The sequence below is a fragment of the Meles meles genome, chromosome 13, assembly GCF_922984935.1.
Source record: "Meles meles chromosome 13, mMelMel3.1 paternal haplotype, whole genome shotgun sequence".
In the NCBI taxonomy this organism is placed as follows: domain Eukaryota; kingdom Metazoa; phylum Chordata; class Mammalia; order Carnivora; family Mustelidae; genus Meles; species Meles meles.
The window spans coordinates 6,657,935-6,673,564 of NC_060078.1; the positions used below are offsets into that span (position 1 = coordinate 6,657,935).

Genomic DNA, 15,630 nt, shown 5'->3' on the forward strand with positions numbered 1-15,630 from the left:
ATAAAGATGAAAAAAGGAGTCACAAGAAATTACTGGAGCCCTGCAGATCGGGCCTCTTTCCTGTTTGTCCAGACTCGCTTCCAGAGGTCAGCCTGGCATCTCCTCTCTGGCGGGTCTCCGGGAGGAGCACCCTGTCCCCCGAGACGGGGCCGTGGTCACAGGAACCAGTTCGCTCGCTCTGGCGTGCGCGACCCCACAGACACGGACTCCTGTCCCGGGCACTTCTGGATTTAGAGTCCGCGGAAAAGCGCCGGACCTTCACAGCCAGTTTTATTTTTAATGGAAAAAAAAAGGACTTAACAAAGTTTGTTGTTTTGAGATAAAAGAATTAACTTCTGCGAAACAAGTCAGTCATCGTCGGCGGAGAGCGGGACGCGCGGGGCGGGGGCTTCGGGTGCTGAGCGCGGCGGGACGCTCGGTGTCCGGGGGCGGCGGAGGGGGCGGGGCGGCGCCTGGACCCTGCAGTGCGCGACTCGTGGTGTCGGGGGCGGGGTGGACGGGGCGGTGCGGGCCGCGCGGCTCGGGGTCTGACGTGGGGCAGTGCGGGGTGTGGCGGGGGCGCGGGGGCGCGTGCGGCTCGGGGTCAGACGTGCGGCGGCGAAGGGCGGAAGGCGGGGCGGCGCGGGGAAGCGCGGGGAAGCGCGGGGAAGCGCGGGGAAGCGCGGGGCGCGCGGGGCGCGCGGGGCGGGGCGAGGCGGGTGGGCGCGGGCGCGCGGGGGCGGCAGCGCCGCCCCTCCCGGCCGGGGCCGCCCGCGGATCATGTGGTGCGGCGGGAGGAAGTGCCGCTTGTTTTCTTTCCTGCGGGCGCCGGGCTCCGGGCGGGGCGCGCGGCTCCGAGACCCCCCCGGGGGCGGCGCGGGCCGCGAGCGCAGATGAGGCGCCCCCGGCCCCGCCGCGGCGTCCCGGGCCCGATGGCGGCTCCGCCGTGGGACCCGCTCCGCAACGACTCGCTGCCGCCCACGCTGACCCCGGCCGTGCCGCCCTACGTGAAGCTCGGCCTCACTGTCGTCTACACCGCGTTCTACTCGCTGCTCTTCGTGTTCATCTACGCGCAGCTCTGGCTGGTGCTGCGCTACGGCCACAAGCGGCTGAGCTACCAGAGCGTCTTCCTCTTCCTCTGCCTCCTCTGGGCCTCCCTGCGGACCGTCCTCTTCTCCTTCTACTTCAAGGACTTCGTGGCGGCCAACGCGCTCGGCCCCTTCGTCTTCTGGCTGCTCTACTGCTTCCCCGTGTGCCTGCAGTTCTTCACGCTCACGCTCATGAACCTCTACTTCACGCAGGTGAGCCGGGGCGCTCACCTGGGGGGACGCTCACTTGGCGGGGAGGGCGCTCACCTGGGGGGCGCTCACCGGGCGGGGAGGGCGCTCACCTGGCGGAGCCCCCCGCCCCGCGCGCGCGGCGCCAGCTGCAGGGCTACGGCTGCCGGGTCGGTTGCGGAGCCCAGAGGGTGGGCGGAAGGCACTGGCTCTGGGGTTGCCCGAGCCCTGTCCTACCTGCAGGCCTCCTGCAGGTTCTCCTCCTCCCCCCCCCCCCCCCCGCCCATTCCCAAATGAGGCGACAGAGAGAGAGAAAGTGAGGGCCTGCCCCGGTAGCCACCGGTGGGTGGGTGGTCCGGGCACAGGGGCTGCTTCCCGCACACATTAGAACGGGGCCTGCCAGGAGCTGTGCCCACCAGGGAGGCTCGATCTCTAGACTGACTCCTCCGTCCGTCATGCCAGAGCACCTGACCTGAGTCTGGAAAGGTCATGTGCACGCTGGCCTCCAGATTGGGGTCAGACGCTGATATTTTTGAGTAATGGCAGGACGGGACTGCCCCATTTGGGATGAGGTGTCTTTGATCTCCAGCTTCCAGCCCTGCTGAATGAACCAGCGCTTCCGACTTCATTTCTCAGGGCTGCTGAACAGTCTGGGGGTGACACCCAGCTCCCCAGCTGCTTCGGTGGGAGGTCAAGGCTTGCTCTCTGAGCTGGATGGAGAGGCCCCAAGAAAAAGCCATAAAGTTTACGGGGGCTCTTTTATGGGCACAGAGGAGCTAGTTTATGAGGCGTATTTTTAATAAGCTAATGGCAGAACATGTGAATTGACTGGGCTGCTGTGACTTAAGGAAAGGACAGTGATTGTAAAGTGCTTGTAAATACCATGTCTGATATTGCAAAAAGGTTTAATTACACAACGCCCTCATCATCATCTCTGATTCTCATTAGCTTTCCGAGCCCTGAAATGTCCATTTTCACGAGGACTCTGCCCGTGTCATCTGGGGAGGGTAATTGAAGAGCTTTCTCACCGACAGACGCCCGATGCAGGCAGGCATTCTTTTTTTTTTTTTTAATATTTTATTTATTTGACAGAGAGAAATCACAACTAGGCAGAGAGGCAGGCAGAGAGAGAGGAGGAAGCAGGCTCCCTGAGGAGCAGAGAGCCCGATGCAGGGCTCCATCCCAGGACTCTGAGATCATGACCTGAGCCGAAGGCAGAGGCTTTAACCCACGGCCCCGGCATTCTCTTTTTTTTAACAGTGTCCCTGTTCTCTAAAGAAAACGTCTTTACTTCAAAAAAAGAAAGGCAAGAAAAAGTAGAGAAGGATTGCCGTGCTGTGGGAGCCCCAGAGAGAATCAGCAGGATACAGGTCTGGCTCCAGAAGAGCTAGGTACTAGTTAGTAGTCTTGATAGTCTTATAAAACAGCTCTGCGCTCACAGCCTTCTGGTAAGTCTGGTGTAGCCAAGTATTTTCCAGTGCACGAGTCATAGGTATTATCTGTCCGAAAATTACCTTTGAGCCCAAAAGCTGGTTACTCAGGCAGTCCTCAGCTCCACTGCTGACACTTTAGCTTTTTAATTGGATCCAAAGGGGGTAGTTCCAGCAAGGTACAAAGGTCAGGTAGGCTGACATTACTTTAAGAACTGTGACTGTGATCGTGTTTTGTATTTAGGTATTTGTGTTCCTTTTTAAGAGAGAAAAAAAAAAAAAGAAAGAAAACGCAGGCCAGGGCCATGGCTCTCCGCTAATCACATGCAAATTCTGCACTAGCTGGATTAGGGGCAGGGCCGCACAGCACATTTTCTGCACCGTCTGCTGGTTGGCAAGTAAATGCTGAGCAAGGGAAAGTGACCAGGCAGACAGAGCCACTCCAGCCAAGAGGCCTCAAGCTTTGGCCCAGGCTTCTTTGTATCTTCCACCTCTCATTGCTTTTCGTATCTCCGGGGTGGCAGTCAGGAAGAGAGGGTACCTAAGTGCTGGTCTTCGAGACTCTGTAGAGCAAAGCCATCCCCTGGCTTCCTGACAAATACTCTGATATTTCTGGGGAGCTAGAAAGGGGGTCACCCTTCCTTTGATTCTCAGCTCTGACGTCTCTCCCTACCTCTTTCTCCCGCATGCCTTCTCTTAGACAAGATTCTCAACCTCTGGAATAGCCCAGGGAGCTTTCAAGAATGACTGCTTCCCTGGGGCCCATCTCAGAACAAATCCGTCAGATCTGGGAGGGAGGGGGTGAGCAGCAGATAATGGAGAAGCCCGACTGGGTGCCAGGTTTGGCCTCTTCTTCGCAAGGGACCTCTGATGATAGTGCTGAGACGTTTCCCGTGTTGTGGACGGTCAGAGAGGTTCAGTGGCTCGCTCAGGGTTACCTGGTTGGGGCATGGAGGCGCTGGGAGGTCCCCCACATCTCTGGCTTCTGAGTGATGGCCCGTGCTTTGTGGTACAGCGTTCAGAGGGGAAACATACTCTACCGGAGTTGCAGCCCCTGTTTGCTGGGAGCCGAACCCCTGGCTGGGGGGTACGAACCTTATACCCCACCCAGTTAAGCGATAATTCAGGGGACTTAGGTGGTGTATATTTAAGCTGTGGGAGGCTTGTGGGACCCGAGCCCTCAGGAGGCGGGTTTGTGGCAGCTGGGGAGGCCGGTGGGAAGAGGGAGAGGGCCGTGGCAGAGGGGCACCGTGGCAGAAGTTCGGGGAAGAACTGGAAGGTGCTCTTGGAGCTGGAGGGAGTCTCATCTGTCATTGTCCTGTGCTCTGTGCCTGACCCAGCGCCTGGGGCTGGCTTAGGCGTCTGTGTGGAGCCAGCTGGGGAGAAGGTGTTATCAGCTTCCCTCTGGGGGGCGGGGTGGTCGGGAGCTGGCCTATCATGCCCCGCAGCCTCCGCGGCACCTCCTCTTGCCCCGGCCGCTCGAGGACCATGGTCCCTTCTGTCCAGGGCTCGGAGTGCAGGAGAAGGATGTGTCCTGAGCGCTTAGCCTCGCCTCCCATCTTCGGAATCTGGCTCTTCTGGGGCTGACCCGAGGAGGGGCAGGGTGATTTTAAGGGACGCTCTGCCTCTTCACTGCTGGCCTTGCTCCACCATGGGCTCTGGGGGTGACCCTGTCACAGGGCTGCATCCACATGGCGGACTCTGTCTTATCCTGGCTCCCTTTGCCTGTCTGCCTTCCACCCAGTCCCTTCTTCAGGTGCGGCCACTCAGGTCAGGGGCTGGAGCCACCCGCGGTCTCCTCCCGGTCCCCACCTGCCCTTTTTCCTTCTCTGCCACCTACAGAAATCCCAGGTGGAGGCAGATACCGCCGCCCCCACCCACGCCCTGAAGTCCTGGTGCCCTTAGACTTCCACGGCACAGGTGTGCCTCTGCTGGTACTCTCTCCAGAATCCACTCTGTTGTCATTCTACACCCCTTGGGTCTGAGCCTTCCCATCAGCACAGTCACTGTCCATGGAGTGGGGTGGGGTTTTCTCCTCAGTGACCGGGCGTGAGGGTTGCATCTCCTAGCATGAGCGCTGCTCCCCTGCTGGGGGTGATGACTCCTTTCTCCGCTCTCCAGCTCCTGGGACCGCCTGGAACGTGGGGCGGAGGCTAGTGGTAGGACTGGTTCTGCTGACTCTTAGCTGGCCCTGTGTGAGGTGTGTGACTGGTCCCAAATGTCTGCGGCTGTCTTTGGAACATGGGGTGTTGAGTACCTGTCGTATCTGGCTCTGGTCCCCACTACCAGTCCTGGGGACAGCCAGCCAAACTCCCACTCAGATCTTTTCTTCTTCTTCTTCTTCCTCTTCTTCTTCTTTTAATAAGATTTTAACTGTCGGAGCGTGCATACAAACAGGGGGGGCGGCAGGCAGAGGGACAGGGAGAAGCAGGCTCCCTGCTGAGCAAGGAGCCCAATGCGCAGGACTGGATCCCAGGACCCTGGATCATGACCTGAGCTGAAGGCAGAGGCTTCACCAACTGAGCCGCCCAGCGTCCCTCCCACTCAGCTCTTGGCTGCACCAGAAGTGGTAGGGCCGAGGCTTGAACGGAGGTCCGTCCTCTGGAGCCTGCTCTTCTGGTGCCGTTTGCCTCTCAGATGGAGGTTTCGAGCAGAGCAGGACCCTGAGAGCACATGGGAGTCTCTGCGCTTGGGCTGTTGGGGGGCCCTCCACACCAGGCTGTGGGGTTGAGGCCCAGTAGCAGAGGCTACCAGCTTCTGCGCCTGGGCAGCCCCTGGGCCAGCAGGTCTGTCCGCAGAGCTCCTGGTGTGGCCATGGGCTCGGCGATGCCTGGGCCGCCGTCCCTTCCAGCTGTTTTCCCTTGGAATCACGGGTCTGGACCTCAGATTCTTAGGGACCCGAGTTTGGTGGAGCCGTGTGGGCTCAAGGTCTCACTGGTTCCGCTTTGTCTTGAGCCCAGTGACGAATTCCTGCCATGACAGAAGGGTATTTTGAGGAAGGAAAAGGAGAAGTGAGCTCTGGGGACCGGGCGACATGGGGTGTGATTAATGGTTGCTGACGCAGAAGCCAGGATGACAGCGTGTCTCGAGGGCAGCTGGGAAGCTGCTGCAGGGCTTTTGGGGGTGGGGAACTGCGGCTCGTGGGGGTGTTGGAGCATGTCATGGGAGTCTGGGGGTCATGGCACATGGGTGTGCCGGCAAAGGTCTATAAATGAGGGGGCAGCACTGGGCATGGAAGGAGGAGGGAGCGTGTGGGCAGGACCGAGTTTGAATCCCGGTTTCTCCCCTGTTGTAGCTCCGGTGGCTGGTACTGACATTCCTCATCAGGAAATAGCGGCCCCGGGGGAGCATCCCCCTGGTGGGAGCTGCATAAAGGAGAGCCTGTCTGTGTCCTACCCTTTGCACCTCAGTTAAGTGCCCTTTCTGCATCTAACAAGAGGGACTCTGGCTCTTGCCCAGACACCAAACCACGGTCTTGAAGGTCTGACCCCTGGGGCCTGCTCTGCCTTTTATCCCCCCACCGTGTCGTCCAAATGACTTGTGGTGCTATGCCGCAACATTTGTGTTTATAAGGTGGCAGGGACACCCGGCCCCCCCCTTAGCTGGAGTGTGGAAGGGAACCGCTCACCGCTGCGGTGCCTGGAGCCGAGCACTGGGGAGAGACGGGGGTTTGGCAGCCTAGCGCTGCTTCTTCCCGATGAACCGACCGAGGCCCGGAGGATTCTAGGGACTTGTCTAGGGTCACCAGCCTGGGATGAAGAGTAGGGTAGAGGCCTGGCACCCGTGAGCCTGTGTTTGCTGCACACACCTCCCCCAACTCAAAATGCACCCCGTCCCCATCCTTGGTGATAGGGAACCAGGAGGCAGCCGAAGTCTAATCAGGGCCATCTCTCCCTCCCCCACCAGGAAAAGGGGTTGTTGATCTTAGGAATAAGGAGTCTTGCTGGGGTTCTGGGCAGTCCATTTAATCAAGAAATGTTTACCATGGGGTGCCTGGGTGGCTCCATTGGTTAAGCAACTGCCTTCGGCTCAGGTCATGATCCTGGAGTTCCAGGATCAAGTCCCGCATCAGGATCCCTGCTCAGTAGGGATCTGCTTCTCCCTCCAGCGCTCTCCCCTCTCATGCTCTCTCTCTCACTCTCTCTCAAATAAATAAAATCTTAAAAAAAAAAATGTTTACCAAATACTATTGTGTGCCGGGTCGAAATCCTGGAGGTGTGAGGAGGGACACTTCTAGGCCTGTTCACGATTATGAAGAAGTAAGAAGCTTGGGAACACACAAACAGGCCATTGACAGTCCCCAAGTACCTTATTTCAAAGCTGGGATCAAACAGTCACACCAGGGCAGGGACTATGCTGGCCTCACCTCTGTGCGCCACACCCATGACCTCTTGGTCCCGGACACTGGCCCCTTGTGGTCACTCAGTGGCTTATGTGTATGTGCCTGTGTGTGCGCTTGTGTGTGTCTGTGTGTGTGCTAGTGTGCGTTCCTCTGTGTGTGCCTTTGCAAGGACAGGCACACATGGAACCCAGGAGAAGTTTCCTTATTTGCATTCAGTTGACCGTCCACCACCAGCCCCTCCCAGGAAGTAGCTTTCAAGCCTCACTTCTAAAAATTTCCCTGAGAAGGGGCCTCCTGATTCTACAGCCCAGTTGCCCAAGATCTCTCACTGGAGCGCAGGCTTTTAATTCTCTCTGCTTCGGGGGCGCCTGGGTGGCTCAGTGGGTTAAAGCCTCTGCCTTCAGCTCAGGTCATGATCCCAGTGTCCTGGGATCGAGCCCCGCATCGGGCTCTCTGCGCGGCAGGGAGCCTGCTTCCTCCTCTCTCTGCCTGCCTCCTCTGCCTACTTGTGATCTCTGTCAAATAAAATAAATAAAATCTTTTAAAAAAAAAATCTTAATTCTCTCCGCTCCAGTTATCACTGTTGCAGCGCTGGCTAAGCTGAGCCACGTTTTGTGAATGCCCTCCGCACTCTTGGGAGCCGTCAGACTCAGCCGATGCCAAGTTCTGTTCCCCTGACCCTGAAGCCTTGATTTCCCAACAGCAGAAGCAGAGCTGAGCCTCCTGGCTGTGTCCTTGTGTGCTGAGCATGGACCTGCAGCGCCTGTCCCTCCGGGAGCCTTGGTCTGGGTCCCACACACCCTGCCACCTACTAGGTTTTGTGGCATCTTTTAGTGCCCCTGTCTTTCCCTGGGTCAGACAAGCAGGGCCTAGTGGGGTGGGGGATGTCCACGGCTGTGTCCAACAGCATGTGCCCTCCCCAAACAGGGACTGTTGTGTGTCCCTCATCTTGGCCCCCAAAGGCCTCCAGTGCCAGGGAGGAGAGTGTCCTGGAGGTGACGCCATCAGGGTGGTGAGGGGTGGCCTGCCCAGAGAAGGCCGTTGGCAGAGTGGAAGGCTGCTCGTCCAGCGACATCGCTCAGAGACTCTCAGGTTTTGAGAACAGCAGATCACGTGATCTGGAGAACGGCTTCGGTCAGTAGGTTCCTGTTGTCCTTGTAACTCGAGCAAGAGGAGAGGCGCCTCCTCCTGGTTTGTGGGTCTGTCTCAGGCCTGACATTCGGGCAGGTCAGGTTTTCTCGGGACAGAAATGTTCTCAGCCAGTGGTCACGATGATGCCTGCTGCACCGGCACTCAGGGAGCCTGCAGAGCCTTGTAAATACTTTTTATTTATCCCTGGGCTGAGGTTAAGAGTCTGTTCACCAGTGAGGATAGATGAAGTCCAAGTGGTTTTTCTCTACAAGTGGGTTGATTTCCTAAAATTTGCGTGCGGAGGGCCTTGAGAAAGGAAGGAGTGCAGGGTGCCTGCATCTGTATCTTAGGCCTTTTGAGCCCCGTGTGACCTCTGCTATGTGTTCTCTGTGTGTATGTGTATTTATTTTTTAAAAGATAAAAACTGCTCTTAGCTCACAGGCTGTACAAAAACAGGCTGTGAGCTGGATTTGGTCCTTGGGATAAGGTTAGAACAAACCCAGCATTTATCACCAAGCTCGCATCCCATCTTTATCCCATTGTCTTTGCTGGGACAAATTGGAAACGGGCTTGGGTTCTCATCTGCTTAGAGAGTGCCATTCCAGAGGCAGTAAGTTGGGATTTTTTTTCCCCAAAGGGCCACTGACTATGGGGAAGGACAGACATGATGTCCCAAGACATCAAGCCGGTGCAGGGCCCTCGTCTGTGTCTCCCCCAGCCCCTGGCCTCCAGGAGACAGGTTCCCTTCTGTGGCCGGCATGTGACATCATCAGGCCTCTACCCCTTTCACGGCAGACACTTGTTGAGCATGATCTGCAGGGCAGAAATCCCCACACACTATGGGATACACTCCCCAGGCTGCCCCGTACCTCCTGCTGCCCTTTTGGGGGTTTCCAGACCTAAGAACTGTGGGGGACTGCGTTGCCCATCAGGCTTTGTGGGTGACCGGTGGTAGACGCAGCAGGGAGCGAAGCGCGCGGAATGTGAGCACCACGGCTCACTGCTGAGTGACGGGGGCTGAGCTCCCCCGTCAGGGCTGCACTCCTGCCCCAGGGGACGGTGCACACGTCTGTCCACGCACAGCTGTCACACGGTGACACCAATTTCACTGCAACCTCGAGACTCCTCCGCTCAGCCAACGAGCGTGTTTTTAGAATCGAGGTGGAATTCACACAACATAGAAGGAACCATTGTGTGTGTACAGTTTGGTGCCATTTTAGCCCCTCCTGCTCTGCAGCTGTCACTTCTGCTCCCTTCTCAAACGGTTCCATCTCCCCAGACTCTTCCCTCGCGCCAGCTCCGGGCAGCCACAGGTGTGCTTTCTGTCTCCGTGCAGTGACCTGTTCCGGATGTTTCCCACCAAAGGCATCCCCCGTCAGTGGCCTTCTGGGCCCGGCGTCTCTCGCCTAGCGTGGGGTTTCAGGGCTTACCCGTGTCGTGGCTGTTGTCATGACATTGCTTCTTGAGGCTGGAGGCCGTTCCGTAGGCATCTGCCCCCATTGGCCACCCTTTCCCCCACTGACGGACGTGGAGGTGGGTGTTGTGTGTTTCTGGGAGCCCGCGGCTCTCTGGATGCTGTGTAGACAGGACGGAGGACAAACATGGCTCCTGCCTCAAGGGAGGTGCGTGTTGAGTGGGAAAACAGACCACGTGACGAACATCGCTTGTGCCACTGGCCAGCGTTACTTGGGGACAGCCCTTACGGTGGTGACACAAAGTGGGATGTTTCCAGCAGAAGGTTGAGGGCTTAGGTCCCTCCTTCATCTCTACGATTCTCACTATAGGGTGCTTGTTGCATGTTTTTAAAAGAACGGGTGACATCTGTTACTATTTAAATATGAGACAAATCCATTTGTTCTGGTTTGTTCCCAGAGGCAGCTTCCTGGGGTTCAGAGTGCTGGGACAGAGAGGGGGCGCCTGGGGGACATCTGCTTGGCTCCCATTCTTGCCCTCGGTGCCCTTCTGAGCAGATACAGCCCCTCCTCCTGGGATAGCCCTTCACAGATATGGTGGCAGAGGTCTCCTCCCGGGTCCTGTCCTCGTGGGCTGTGCCATTCTCAGTTCCTTTCTTTGTTTCTGATGGGATGTGGGTTTGTCCCTCACTGTCCTGGTCCCTGCGGGCCCCACCCAGGGGCCCACGGTGAGCCGGGGCAACTCTGGGAGCAGAAGGAGGCCTTGGTCCCTGTGTCCCACCATGTCGCTTCCTCTGTGGGGTGTCCCGAGGGTCCGTCCCGTTAGGGGTGGATATGAGGAGCACCGTCTGCGCTGTCTTGGGCTCCCCAGGCTGCTGTAACCAAAGACCATGGGGGTTTTGCAGCAAATTATTCTCTTAGCTCTAGAGCTGAGGGTCTGCGATCAGGTTGTCCCTGGTAGGAGCTCTTCTAGGCTGCAGATGGCAGCTTCTCCTTGGGTCCTCACGCGGTGGAGAGCAGAGAGAGCACTGTATGTCCCTCACGAGGGCTTAGCCCCCCTGACTTAACTGCCTCCCAGAGGCCTCACCTGCTGACCGAGCAGCGGGACTTCAGCACATGATCTGGGGGGACACCCGCAGGCGGCCCGTAGCCAGCACTGCACTATGCTCCCAGCCAGGGCAAGAGTTCCCGGGGAATGTCAGAATTCTCCCCACTTCTGAGGCAGAGTTATTTTGGGGAGGGAAAGACACCCGAGGCATTTTCTCTGCTATCTTACTTTGTCGTTCTGGGGGATTCGGTGCAAGGATTGTTGCCGTGGTAAGACGTGGGCCACTGTGGTCACATGGGGCCTTTCTTCCTGGAGCTTTTGGGCCTAGCTGGCCGCTGACCTCCTGGCTAAGCTTCCCGGGCTGGAAGAGGTCTCCTCCCTGCTACTAACGTGTCATTTCACATGCGTGTTATGCTCATCTGGGACAGTCGCAGGCAGGGCCTCCACCAGCGGATCGTGACCTGGGGTGGTGGTTGCCGTAGGAGCGGTTCGGAAACGTAATGATTGTGGCACCTTGTGTGGTCAAGTTCCTCTCTGTTCACGAGGCTGAAAAGAGAGGATCCTGCCCGGGAGGCCAGTCTGCACGGTCAGTCTCCATCTGTCCCAGCGGGATGGTGGGTCTCCTCCCGGTGGCCTCTGCCCAGCGGAGTTGGTGGGCTTGGGGAGGGACTGGGCTTCTGTGGCCCCGGGCTGTGGTGGGGGCTGCTGGGCCCGGCTCCTTCCTCCCCCTGACAGGTGGGGTCCACGCCCCTGAGAAACAGGCTGCAGCGGCCCAGGTGGAGCTTCCCGGGGTGAAGGCCACCGGCTGCCCTCTGGCAAGGCCCTTTGTGTCCTAGAGTTTTAAAGGTAGAAGGCACCTGAACGGGTTTTGGGACTAATCCTTTTGTCTCACAGAGGAACACCAAGACCCAGAAAGACAAAGAGAAGTCATCAGGGCTGAACCAAGCAGGTTGTCGGTTGTCTGGCTAGCCACACCCCTGAGTCCACTCAGGTGCCTGATAGCCAGGATAAGCAGGGACGGAGGGCCAGGCTTGGTGTGCTGCTGGCGGACTGCGAGGGGCGCTCTCCGGGCTTCCATTGCCCCTCCTGGGCTGCCTGCCAGCCTAGAGCCTAATGGGGCGGTGTGGCTGGCGAGGGCACTGTCCAGTGGAACCCAGTTCTGTTGACGAGGACAGGGAGGCTGTCCTGAGCCACTGGGGGGCATGGAGGTGGGAGCAGAACTTGGCTGAACTGGTGGAAACTGGAAACAGGAGAGGATGGGAGGAAGCAAGTGAAGATGCTGCTTTCCCGTGAGACCTTTCCTTCTGCTCCCCGAGTGAGCACTGAGAGTCAGGGCAGTCCAGGCGCGAGACCAGTCCTGCCCCTTGCCCCACTGTGCGGCATTTCAGGTGTCGGGTCAGCCTGATGGGACAGGACGGCAGAGCGATCAGGAGGGTGGGAGACAGCTAGCAGCACTTTCAGGGGAGTTCAGAGGGGAGGTAAGGTCACTATCCTTCCTGAAATCACATGCAAAAGCAGCTCACTTCATTGCTGGCGACTCTGTCTGTGTTCTTCCGGGCAGTATGAGGTCGGGAAGTGAGCGGGACTCGCTCCCCTGGCTGTGAGCTGGCCAAGTTCAAAGGCAGGAGTTGAAATGGGGATGACCTGACCCTGGAGCCCAGTCACCTCCCTGGAAGTCCCTCACATGGGGCCTGCCCAGGACCCAGACCAAACCCACCTGTCTTCAGGCTTCAGGCTATTGAGCCACAGAACTCTATGGCTTTTTTCCTCCATGGATTTCCAGGCTTTAAATGCATGGTCTGTCTCCGCACCCATGAAGACACCAGGCTCACCCCCGCTTTCGTAGAGAGCTGACCTGATGGCTGACCCCCTAGAGCTTGTACTCATCCTCGGATTCCTGCAGAAGGGAAGAAGTGCCCCCTTCGTGTCTCAGAGACTGTTGTCGTGTAACCCTGCTGTGGTGAGTCAGGGTGCTCAGCACAGGGAAGCTCAGAGGGAGGCAGCTGACCGCCGACTGTCACCTGGGCAGACCAGCGTCTTAGGCTTGCATAATTTCCCCGATGTATCAGGAAGTGGGCAGCACGGAAGGTCCGTAGCGCGAACAGCGAGTGTGTCTTGGTTCCTAACCTTTCAGAGTGTGAAAGTTCCTTTTATGGTCAAGAAGGCCTCTGTGGTCATGGTTTGTTTAGTAGTTGTGCATTTAGAGTCATGGTTTGAGAACATGTCCAAGGACTAGTAACAGCAGCAGGGGTAGCAAACACCCAAACATGGAGTGTCTGTGAGGTGACCGGCATTTGTCTAAGTGCTGGATGTGTGTTAGTTCACCTAATCCTCTCAGAAACCTGTGAGGTGGGTACTGTGGTTACTTTCATTTGACAGATGAGGTACTTGAGGCACAGAGAGGTTAGGTAATTTTTCCAAAGTCACACAGCTGACAACTGTTGGAGCCAGGATTCAGGTCCAGGTGAGCCAGGTCAAGTCCACGCTCTTAACCATCTTTACATGTCTCTGTGCCAGAGAAGGACACACAGCGGTGGCCTGTGGACAGGGGGCACTGGGCCTTAGTGAGAATGTGTGTTCCAGCCTTCAGACGTGGTGAACCCGTCAGAATGGGCAAACAAGTTGCACAAGGGTGTGGAGAGTGTTAATGTTGTTCAGGTGAAGTGAAAAACCACCCAGGATGGTGCTCTGTACTTTTTACATATAGTATATTGACCTACTGTGAGTTATTTGTGAATGTGTGCACGCGCAGTAAAAGCGTAAGCCTTCCTGGGGATGCTAAGGCTGGATTCCGAAAGTGATTACCTCTGCCGAGGAGGGAGGGATTAGAACTGGGGAGAGAGGTGCCTGGGGCATCCGTGATATCTTATTTATTAAAAATAAAACTGAGCTGGAGCAGAGATGACTGTTGTAGGTTGAACTGTGCAGTGGGTACATGAGTGTGGGCTAAGTAGTTTCTTTCTTTTTTTTTTGTGAAAACTTTTAATTTGTCAGCACAAGCAGGGGTCCCCACGGAGCAGACTCCCCGCGGAGCAGGGAGCCCAGTACGGGACTCCGTCCCGGCACCCCAGGATCATGACCTGGGCTGAAGGCAGACGCTTCACCGACTGAGCCCCCAGGAGTCCCCGAGTTAGGTAGTTTCTTCGGGTATATGTGACATACTTTATAATGAAGCTTAAACCTACCATAAGTTTGTAACATTTTCCTGTTTTTCTTTTTTAAAAATTTTGTTTATTTGATATATATAGTGAGAGATGGAACACAAGCATGGGGAGTGGGAGAGGGGGAGGCAGGCTTCTGACGGAGCAGGGAGCCCGATGCGGGGCTTGATCCCAGGACTCTGGGATGGTGACCTGAGGGGAAGGCAGACGCTTAAGGACTGAGCCACCCAGGTGACCCACATTTGTAACATTTTCAAGTGAATTTGCATATATACATTTAAAGAGAGACTGTGGAGAGACATACTGGTTTTTTTTTTTTTTTTTTTAAAGATTTTATTTATTTATTTGACAGACAGATCACAGGTAGGCAGAGATGCAGCCAGTGAGAGAGGAAGGGAAGCAGGCTCCCTGCTGAGCAGAGAGCCCGATGCGATGCGGGGCTCGATCCCAGGACCCTGGGATCATGACCTGAGCCGAAGGCAGAAGCTTTAACCCACTGAGCCACCCAGGTGCCCCGACATACTGGTTTCTTTTGACTTCGGCCTGCTTGGCTGCTGGGAGAGTCTCCCCGGGGCCTCAGCCCAGGGCCGGCCCCCCCCGCACAGCAGGTCAGATGTGTGCAGCCTGGAGCCCGCTCGGGCTGGGACAGTTGGGGAGTGTCTGTTCGGCCTGTTCGTTTCCAGGGAACAGTGGCCCCGAAGGGCAGACTCAGGGACCTGGGTCAGGCGGTGTGTGTGTGTGGAGCAGGACGGCTGCGTACAGAGCCTCTGAACCGAGTGCGAGTGTGGAAGCAAGGGCTCCATTCAGCTGCGGACACCGCCTCTGGGGACAGTGGTTACTTTTGTTCAATTTCGCTGAATGCACAAAGGACACTGTCATACCCACAAAGAAGAGCAAGGGACATTCTGCCAGAAGCAGCCAACATGACATTGGGAAAAATGATCGTGAGGCAGCAAATGCCAGCGTGAGTGAGTGGAGGAAAAGCAGGCCGGCGGGAGTTCAGAGAGGAGAACGGTTGCTGAGAGGGTGGGGCACTGTGATTTATGGGGGAGGGGGACAAGGTCAGCAGCTGCTCGAGACTCTCTGCTTCTGGCCCAGCGCGGACGTCATCCTCTGGGCCCTCTGGCATCCTCTGAAAGGGGGTGCGAGGGGTCGGGGGTTACCGCCTCCGGCGTCCCCTCATGCCTCCCTGGAACCTGGTCTTAAATCAGAACCCCAGGGGCCAGGATGGCTCACGGTGGCACCCGCAGCCCTGGATGACCTTGCGGGAAACCACCCAGCTTTCTTGCCATGGTACAGTTTTGGGCAGGACTTTGTACTGCGGGGAAGTGATGCTGAGACCACGGGCGTCTGCGAGGGGAAATGCTGTCTCTCCGAGAGGCAGTGGCCTTTTCTGAGGGAAGTGGCTGCCGCTCCCACCCTGCCCTGCGCTCCAGCCCTCACGACGGCCACCGCTCCTGAAAACCCCACTGTTCTTCCTGACTCTACACCCCAACGGGACGGCACACGGGATGGCAGGGAAAGGCCTGGTCCCTTTGTTTGCCCTCTCTTTCCCCGCGGACTGTCCCTTCACGTCAGGGTTCCGGCCTGACCGCACAGTCCCCCAGGGCCGCTGGCTGTCCCCGTGACCCCCTTGTGGGCGCCCTCAGTTTCCCGCTGTCCGCCTCCCTCCGGGACACTGCCGACCGCCCTCTGCTGTCCGGCTTCTCCCTCCATCAGCCTGACACCCAGACCCCTTCTCACCGTCTGGGTCTCCCGGTCATAAAACCAAGGTCCCAGCCCCTGTGCGGGGCCTCCCTCTTTCGTTCCCCCTGAGCAACCCCCCTGCAGTGCTCCCCTCCCCCTCCATC

The 15,630-nt window shown here is 57.5% G+C and overlaps 1 protein-coding gene across 1 annotated transcript in view; it reads left to right on the forward strand.

The window, feature by feature from the left end:
* Positions 1 to 684: 684 nt before the first annotated feature.
* Positions 685 to 15,630, forward strand: part of GPR137B (G protein-coupled receptor 137B) — a 50,703-nt gene continuing 35,757 nt past the window's right edge. Inside the window, 2 exon segments of the mRNA XM_046027056.1 lie at positions 685 to 844; positions 847 to 1,280. Coding sequence (XP_045883012.1) covers positions 760 to 844; positions 847 to 1,280 — 519 coding nt within the window. The 5' untranslated portion in view covers positions 685 to 759.